Source organism: Malaya genurostris, chromosome 3, assembly GCF_030247185.1.
Source record: "Malaya genurostris strain Urasoe2022 chromosome 3, Malgen_1.1, whole genome shotgun sequence".
NCBI classification, from domain to species: Eukaryota; Metazoa; Arthropoda; class Insecta; order Diptera; family Culicidae; genus Malaya; species Malaya genurostris.
The window spans coordinates 202,795,874-202,805,694 of record NC_080572.1 but is presented as its reverse complement, the minus strand read 5'-3'; the positions used below and the strand labels follow the sequence as shown (position 1 = coordinate 202,805,694).

The 9,821-nt window shown below is 38.4% G+C and overlaps 2 protein-coding genes across 2 annotated transcripts; one reads left to right on the top strand and one right to left on the bottom strand.

Moving 5' to 3' along the window:
• Positions 1 to 180: 180 nt before the first annotated feature.
• On the top strand, positions 181 to 2,131 carry LOC131437601 (putative serine protease F56F10.1). The gene is made up of 2 exons (XM_058607056.1): positions 181 to 1,516; positions 1,571 to 2,131. Exons 1-2 carry the CDS (start codon positions 424 to 426, stop codon positions 1,990 to 1,992), a joined length of 1,515 nt encoding a protein of 504 aa, XP_058463039.1. The 5' UTR covers positions 181 to 423; the 3' UTR covers positions 1,993 to 2,131.
• On the bottom strand, positions 2,100 to 4,744 carry LOC131437599 (cilia- and flagella-associated protein 52). Its single transcript, XM_058607055.1, has 7 exons — positions 4,628 to 4,744; positions 4,211 to 4,574; positions 4,047 to 4,150; positions 3,576 to 3,991; positions 3,338 to 3,516; positions 2,452 to 3,280; positions 2,100 to 2,384 (listed from the first exon to the last, which is right to left on the bottom strand). Exons 1-7 carry the CDS (start codon positions 4,689 to 4,691, stop codon positions 2,100 to 2,102), a joined length of 2,241 nt encoding a protein of 746 aa, XP_058463038.1. The 5' UTR covers positions 4,692 to 4,744.
• Positions 4,745 to 9,821: the final 5,077 nt, after the last annotated feature.

Below are 9,821 nucleotides of genomic sequence, written 5' to 3'. Positions count from 1 at the left end.
GGTTTTGCTCGTATTTTTATTTCGCATACAAATATATCCATAAACGCTGCATACGTGTGCAGTTTTCATCTATTTTACTAACCAGTTTCCGTGTCACAGATCAAAGATTTTTTCATTATTTACAATTTTTTTCAGATAATAAACAATAAACGATAAACTTTGAAACACAGATTTTAAAATGGCAGCTCTGCTGAGCACGTCAAAATTCAGTTCAAATTAATTGTTTGATTTTTGCAAACTTTTTTCCTGCGTGTTTGAGGAAAGATTACAGGGTCAACGATCACTCACAATACTATCAAAAGCATTATCAGTTCAGCTGTTGTTTAAAAATTCGCATGCTTGCACTTAGTCTTCAGTCACATGTAAACAGTGTGCGTCGTCAATGAAAATACAATCCTTTAATGCAATAGAATTAATGTTAAAATGATCAACCGAAATACATCTGCAGTTTTAGTGTTATTAGTTATACTGTTCGCAAATTATCAAGTTCAATGTACTCGGAAATTTTGGCGTGGCAAGCAATTCTCAACGGACAGTCCAAGCCGACACTGGTCATTTCAAGGGCTAAGTGACAACGTTCAAACTTTATGGTTTGATCAAATATTGGATCACAACGATCCAACAAATCCTGCAACTTGGAAACAACGTTACTATGTGAATGATAGATTTTTTAATTCATCCTCCGGCAATGGACCAGTGTTTCTTATGATTGGTGGCGAGGGAGAAGCCACCGCTCGTTGGATGAATGAGGGAGCGTGGATTCACTATGCCGAACAATACGGCGCATTGTGCTTTCAATTAGAGCACCGTTTCTATGGTAAAAGTCAACCTACAAAAAACCTAGCTACGGAAAATCTTCTTTACCTTACATCGGAACAAGCACTTGCCGATTTAGCCTATTTTATTGAAGCAATCAATAATAAATACAAGTTGACTGAACAAAACTTTTGGATTGCATTCGGAGGTTCATATCCGGGTTCATTGGCTGCCTGGTTAAGAGAGAAGTATCCTCACCTTATTCACGGTGCTATCAGCAGCAGTGGACCGCTTTTAGCTAAAATTGATTTCAAGGAGTACTTTCAAGTAGTAGTCGATTCTCTTGGGCAATATTCCGAACAGTGTGTAACTGATATTCATAGTGCAATGTCACAAATAGAAACGTTACTAAAACACATGATTGGCCAGCGGAGTTTAACGGAGAAGTTTAAGCTGTGTGATCCGGTAGAGAAGTCGATTTCTAATCCATTGGACATTGCAAGTCTCTTTGAAGCAGTGGCTTCCAATTTCGCAGGCGTTGTGCAGTACAATAAGGATAACAGCCCCCATGCAAAAATCACCATTGACCAGGTTTGTGAAATAATGACTAACCAGAGCATTGGAGTTCCCGTAAATCGCCTGGCAGAAGTCAACAAATTAGTAATGATTCAAGACGGCGAAAAATGTCTGGATTACGTTTATAATAAAACGATTAAGCAGATGCAAAATACTTCTTGGGATGCCGAAGTTGCAAGCGGAGGTGAGTTCATTGTCGACTTTGTTGGTATTTTTAACTGGACAAATCTATTTTTAGCCCGTCAATGGACATACCAGACTTGTAACGAATTTGGCTTCTATCAGACATCCGATGAATCGGATTCAGTTTTTGGAAATCGTTTCCCAGTTGATTTTTTTATTCAGCAATGCTTAGACATTTATGGAGAAAAGTTCAATAGCGAAACTCTCAAACGAGCCGTGTACCGAACAAACACTAATTATGGTGCTTTAAATCCACCAACTACCAATGTGCTGTATGTGCATGGTTCCATCGATCCGTGGCATCGCCTAGGTCTTATCTATAGCAACGATTTGAAAAGGCCGACCATTTTCATCAACGGTACAGCCCATTGTGCCAACATGTACGAACCCAAAGATGATGATTTTCCTCAACTCAAAGCTGCGCGCGCTGAAATCAATGATTTTATTGGCAACATACTCAAAAGTGACTCAAACTGACATCCTGTATAAATAATTATCTTTAGTATAGACTGATCAATGAACCGCTCTCTATCAATAGAATATGATTATATGTATGCAATGCAATTAATTCTACTGTTAATAAACTACTGGAATATTTGAGATTTTTGGGAATGAATAGAGCGAGTTTCTAGTTGTTCTTGCTGTTCGTGTTCATCGACTAGTGATGCAGTATCCACACAGGGATCGATTGTTGGTTTGGCAGTAAGATCCACATCCGGACATTTTGCAATTTGGCTAGACCTGTCTGATCGGGCCGATTCCAATTGTCGTACGTTTTCATTAGACGTTTTAGCTCCCAAACCCTTCTTCGTGATGCCATCTTTGGCGCCCGTGCATTGATGAGGAGGCGACATTTTTATGTGAAATTTCTGAAATTAGTAATAGTTTGTTTGTTAACTTATTTGCTAGACTGTATGAAAAAAAAACATTTTTAACCTCCGGAACGCTCCAAACAAAAATTCCTCCATCGGTTGAACCAGTCACTAGGAACTGGCCATTCGGACTGTACCTCGCGGATGTAATTGCACTTGCATGGCCGATGCCGACGGCCACTTGCTCGCCTAACTGATAATCCCACAACCGAACAACCTGATCCGTTCCTGCCGAAACAAAGTGATCACCGGTCATGTTCATGTCGATTGCATTGATTGGGCCCGATTTCGATCCTTCCACTTCCCGTACCAAACTTCCATCGAATGCTTCCCAATAACCGATCAGCTTGTCAGACCCAGCGGTCAATATCTGTACACCTGTGGGATAATACTGTGCCGCTATAAATTGCGTGTGAGCAAATATTACATGCTTCCGAGTTAGCCGAATCAAGTCCCAAATAACACAGGATCCATCCCGCGAAGCCGACACAACTTCGTTATCGAAGCTGTTTATATGAACGGATTCAATCGGACCATAATGCTCCTTTAGCACACCGATCATACTCTGCACGTATGGTTCGATCTTCCATACCCGAACCTGTCCTTCAATGCCGCCACTTACCAGAAATTTCCCGTTGCTCGTCACCGCGACGGACGAGCAGCCCTTGTTGTGAGCGTTCGGTATTGCGTAGATAAGTTTTCCCGTAAGTGGGGTGAAGGCTCGTATGACCCCGTCATTCCAAGCAGAAATGATACTTTTTCCATCGCGAGCGAATACAATCGACGAGGAGGCGAAATTCGGAACCACAATTCGTAGAAGCTCCTGCATTCGTGATGTGGACCAGATGCGGATCGATTCGTGACTCGAAGTGGCGAACACCAGAGAGAAGTTGCTGAAAACAATATAGTTTTATAGTTTGAATGACGGCAATGATTAGAAGTGTACTAACTAAGGAAACGCAATATCATACACTGCATTAGTGTGACAAGTTTTTAGTAATCTCAAACTTGAAGAGAGATGCTTTATTTCCAGTGAGTATATCTCGCAGCCATTCGTTCCGATCAATAATGAGGATTGGTTTACAATTTGCAGAGATGTAATAACGCCTCCTACTTTGGTGGATTGAAGCTGTAAAATGCAAAACAAAAATAAAGATAGCCGTGCTAAACTAAAAGCCTCATAAATACCGAAGTAAACTGAGGCCACGTTGGGCTGTTGTAGTTTCTAAAATTAACTTTTCGCTCTTGAACCATATCGATCGTTCCATCACCAGCTCCAATTATCAGCATACCGTCACCTACGATCAACAAGTCGCGCACGCCATAGTGATATTTTTCGCAGTCCTTGCCCACTGGTTTTCTTGCATTGTGCTTTCCGAAACATCCCAATAGGACCGGAATTTTGTCGTGGATTCCGGTGTTTGGATTACAGCTAACGTTTAATCCGATCTTGACAACGTCACCGCTCATCGTTCCAACATAGAGTATATCATCGTTTTCTGTGATCCGCATACCTGTGAACTCCCGTCTCAACTTACCAACGGCTACGTCCTGCACATTTAAACGCTTCCGTTCCGGATCAATATTCCAGACGCGGAGGTTTTCTGAAAATTATAACATCTAAAGATTGAGTGGAAATGACGGCACATTGAACCTTACGATCTCCGCCCGAAACAAAAGTAGTCCAGCGCTTATTAAGTGCACAGACCTTGGTGGCATCACCAGTTGTTTCCTTAGTTGCGATAGTTCCACAAATGGCCACGCTGTTAAAAAAAATCGTTACTAATCGAAAACTAAATAAGAAAAAATCATTGATAAAATACTTCTGTTCAATATCCCAAACAATGATCGACCCACAGTCCTTGCCACCTAAACTCACAAGATACTGCTCGTTACAGGTAAAGCACAATGACTGCACTTTGACTCGATGAAGCTCGTACCGGGATATCTCATTGCGACTCAGCCAGTCCCAAATGATCACGTAAGCCCGGAAACCCATATGGTTTGTTTGACCGGATGCAACCATCCTGCCACTCGGGGATATATCTACCGTAGAAATCGTGTTGGTGTGACCTCGCAAAAACGTTTGTTTGTTAGTTTCTAACTCGTATATCGAGATTTCATTGCCTAACGGGAATATCAGATGTCGTCCGTCTGGATGAATCCGCAGTCCGGCAATGACGTGACCTAATAACGAACAAAATATCATCTATTCAGTTCTATATCTGACTCGCACATACCATCAAATCCGATAATAGCAGCTGGTTCCAACTTAACGATCTCATCCACTTCTGCTGAGGCCATCACTTATTTACTATATTAGTTTTGTCTTCGATTGGAAAAAACTTTAGTACAACAAAGCGATCGAATATTTTTATTCACAGCACACAAATAATAACCAAGTCAGGATACAAACATTATCCTAGCAACGGCGACCCTCCCTTTCATTATTCGATATGAACCAGCTAGCATACTGCATGGTGGAATAATTATAAAAACGGTGAAACTCTGAGAGGGTCCTGTTTTTTGTCGCCAGTGTTTCGAGCCAAAACCGATTCTAAAACTTGATCTTGATTGCCTACACTTTTATTCTACTTACTGTTCAATATTTTGAAATAGATCTCTAGTAACAGAATAATTGTAAATGTTACTAGGACTACTACAATTCATTTGAATTTGATAATAGTTTTAGCTTTATTTCCAGTACACCGTATTTTATCTATTTTCCGATGTTTATATATTTGTGCGTTTGGTTGATCGCATAACTTATGCAATTCTACAAACTCGACATGGTCGCCGAGTATCAAGCACAAAATTTTTATTTCGTAGGGCTATTGTACCAATAGTCATCTCATTAGCAGAGTAGCGATTTCATTTTGGCGGTTACTCGACCTTCAATCAACGAATTGGAATGAAATCGGATAAAGTATCTTTGCTTCGGCTTTAAGAAGCAATACCCCAGGAAAAATAGTTCGAAAAGTTCAACACAGCTCCCGTCCTCCCTCGTAGACTTTTCGGAACGACAAGCTGCTAACTGCTCAACTTTAACTAAAAGTTAAAATAATTCTCGAGATGGTCCACGGTCAAGATGATACTGAAAGCCTCAAAGCGAACGCAAGAATGTACCATTTGGGTTGAAAGTTAGTTAAATTATATATTCTACTTTGAAAGTTGTTCACCGGGAGGTGTTATCAATTCTCAGTTATTACAGATACACAAGAGGCAATGAGATACAATGATTCTCGAACGTCTTTACCGGATGAACGATAGAAAAAGATATTTTTCCGAAAATTGGCACTTCAGTAATGGTATACATTTTATTTATTTCGAATATGATTGAATGAAACATAATTCTGGCTTGGTTGACAGATTTCTGTAATTTTTTGTGAATAAAAAAATGAGACGACGTAGACTTTGCATAAAACCACCCTCCCCCTCGTAGACTTTCATGAACCCCATGTAAAGTCCATGTGACAATAAACTAAACCGATGGTCATTATGGTCATACTTTCCAACCAAACAAAAAATAAAAAGAACCCTAAAAGTACGTGTGGAACTTTTGGCCACTTGAAGGTACAGAAGAAGTTTTGCGCGATTTTTCTCACGACACAGAGGCTGAACAATGTTAATCACTATTCTGTACTTTGATCGAATCGGAATTATTCGATCGAACGTAAAATTTGCATTCTGTAATTCAATCGAGTGATGTTTTTGTATGGAAAACTCGAGGTGGATCGAGATGCAGAATGCAAAATTTCGTATTCGATCGAAATAATCCAATTCAAACGAAATGCAGAATCGGGGTGGTGTTCTAGAAGCAACTTAGATGTTCGGTTGCGTCGCGCGATCTTTCAATTGAGTGTAATTACTTTAAAAGCAGGCTTCTTAGAATGCTATTTATGAACTTCATAAGCTGCTTAAGCCAAATCAATCCCTTTTATCTGAACTTTAGGTTTATCCGAGCTTTTGAAAACAAATGTTTTAATTCGGTTCTCCCTCTTCTTCTACTACATTTGGTTGGCGTCACCTAACTTTAGATGACACCGATGGATGACTCAGCAACTTAGGCTATATCTATTACGAGTTAATTTTCGTTTATCGTCCAATGGACTTTCTTTTCACCGGACTACAAGTGAAAACCCCGCTGCGAGACAATGTCGAGTCGCGCAAGTACAGATAAAAATCCTCTCTTTCTCGTGAAATACTCACAATTTCACCGCACTTACACGATACAATGTGCTCACTCGTTGAGGGTTTCACCGGAAGATCCGGTTCTTAATTTCAAAGTTCTTTTTTGCCGACCGCCGCTGTGGACGAAGCATGTTTTGTTTGTTTGCGACAGTCGACAGGAAAACCGGATAAAAACATTTGTTATCCGTTCAGGCCCGTGCGCAGGGGGGGGGGGGGGGGGAGGACCCTCCCTTGGACCCCCCCCCTCCCCTATGAATGATTCCCACGCACGGGTCTGCATCCGTTTGTTATTTTTGCATTGCAAAACTATGTGTGACATATACACGGAAAAGCCCACGATACCGAAACGGCCAAAATTTTAGATATTTTTCAGAATTTGATGATTTCAACTCATCAACTCATTTCAACCCCGGTTCTGAATTTCGAATCGCATTATTTCGATCGAATGCGAAATTTCGCATGCTGTATCTCGATCGAGCTCGAGTTTTCCATACAAAAGCATCACTCGATCGAATTACAGAATGCAAATTTTCACATTCGATCGAAATACAGAATAGGGACGTAAATCTCTCTTGCGGTACCCAACATTTCTCTGTTTATTGTACTCCAACAATTACACTCCGTGTTCGAGCTTCTGGGTGCATTATATCTTGATAAACATGAGAAATTGTCCCAAGTGCAAATGACAGCTTCTCTTTGTTTACATTCTTTCAATTATTACGGCATATTCCAGTATTATCCAACAAAATCTTCAGAGCAGATCGAAAGTAGATGGTTTTAGCCATTATTCATTGTGAAGTGGTAAAACGAGGGACCGGTAGGACTGTAATAATCAAAAGAGAAAGTAAACAAAGAAATTGTCATTTGCACTTAGGATCTTTTCTAGTGCTCGTTTTCATATATTCTTAAAAGGCTCTCCGGATTCAAGCTGGTTGCCCATAGATCTTATACGCCATCAGATAGTCATCAAAATCGTCGTTTGCGTTATGGAAGGTTCTATTATCGTAGAAACCTGAATCGCCTATTAGAAATAATCGATTCGTTACTACATTCTGAAAAATATTACAGTTACCGCAACCTATACCTCATGGTCATTTGAACTATGCACTCAAATAATAGTAAATACCATGATATCAGATTATTCACCATCTGTATTGTAATAAGCACTAGAACAAAAAATCTACTACTTGACTATACTATTTGTCTTTATGACTTTTCTGGCGTGGTAATTCTGAAAATCATTAAAATAAGAACTAAAAAGTCCCAATGACAATTACAAGTAAGGTGTAGTTGAGCTTTTGGTCACCATAAAGTTGAGAAGTGATATAGTTATGACTACCGTGTGAGTAAGTTCTTCTTAAGAATATAATTATGTTACCATGAATAAACATATAGTTGGATAGAGATTGTCAAGTTTGAAAGCACTATACATATTGTTCATGTCAACATAATTTATGTAGAAAAAACATCGTCGTATGGTGTTTTTTTTAAACTGACTATGCATTTTCTTAACGCGACAATACAAATAGTCAATTACCGCGTCTGCTTTTTTTAGTGTCACATAAAGCTTCATCATTGACGATTATCTTGCTGATCCTTAATATTTGAACGGTAAAGAACTTTTTTATTCTACAGAGAATAAAAGAACTTTTTTTTATTTTTAGTTCTGAAAGCAACTTTAATTAAGTTGTGCTGCAACGTCGATAGTCTGTTTTCGGAACGTTTTAAACAAGCGTGAGATTGTGATAACCCGATTAAGAGTTAACGAATTGCATTTTAGATACGTTCAGCGAGAACTAACAGATAAAAGAACAGCATAATTGTCGATTCATTGATAGATGTCCATTAAGGACCTAAACGTCAGGAGAAAAATTAAAAACTCAAATATATTCTGAAAATTCAATATAGATTGTACACTGAGAAAAGAACCATAGTAACCGCAAACTGTTTTTCATTGTCATTTCTACTATACGCTAAAATAGTAGCAAAGAGCATGATGACTATTCGCCATCTGTATTGTATAAATTACTAGACAACAAAGACTACGACTTGACTAAACTATTTGTATTTATGACTTTTCTGGCATGGTCATACTGACAATGGTAGTGATTTCAAATATAAGAACAAATAGTTAAACTCACAATTTCTAGTAAGGTGAAATTGCTCTTGAGCCTTGATATATGAAAAGCGAAATAGTTATTGCTACCATGTGAATATGTTCACAGTATAATAATGTTACCATAAATAGATACATGGTTTGATAGACGATTATGAAGTTTGAAAACACTATTCATGTAGTCCATATCAACAGAATTTATGTAGTAATCACATTATCGTGTATTTTTTGTTTTTTAACCGACTATGTATTTCATTTGTGCTGACTATACAAATTGTCAATAAACGAATGTTCTATGTTATTGTCACATAAAGTTACAATATAACAGAAAATGTCGTACGTGGCTAACACATCAGTGATTGATATGAAAAAAATATTTTATATGATGACTTTGTGTAATTTGGTAGGTCTTGCAGGTGAGTAAAGTTTGTAGCCTTAATAGTTTCCGTCATTGAAATTCAATTTTTCAACCATTTTTCCGGCAACGGCTACGTTTTCCAGTGAAATCAACGTCTCGTATACGATTTATTATTCATTATCGGTCGCTGTAGAAATAACATCCAACATATCGCAGGTGGGTAACGAGGTTTACATCTGGACTTGGCTATTAATTTCTTTCATGCTGCTCATTCCTGCTTCAGGAAAAAATCCACCGGACATCAGAGCCTTTGATCAACTACCAAACAATGCTCCTCAGTGTCCACGTTGCTATTCAACATTTCACTAGGCATGTCATCATTTAATATGATGTGAAAATAAAATAAAATTCCATGAAACTATTTTGTTGTTCTTGTTCTAGAATTCAAATTCATAAAACTTTTTAACATTAGCTCATGTTCTGCTGATCTTCAGCATTGTTGAATCAACCACTGCCTTTAGTTTCGAAATAACTAGAAGTGAAATGTTAAAAATACCATGGCTCTGGTTATAGCGAAAACTACAATGTAAATAAAGATTCGGTCATGGTTAGCCTAACCATCTCAATCGTATTAGTTATTCATACAATAAACTGTTCAATATTACTATTCTAGAGCCAATACCATTTATAGTAAACATGAACTTGACTATTGTTGAAATCATCTGATTTAATAGTCGGCTGAAAACCACTATACTCGCATGGTCAGGTT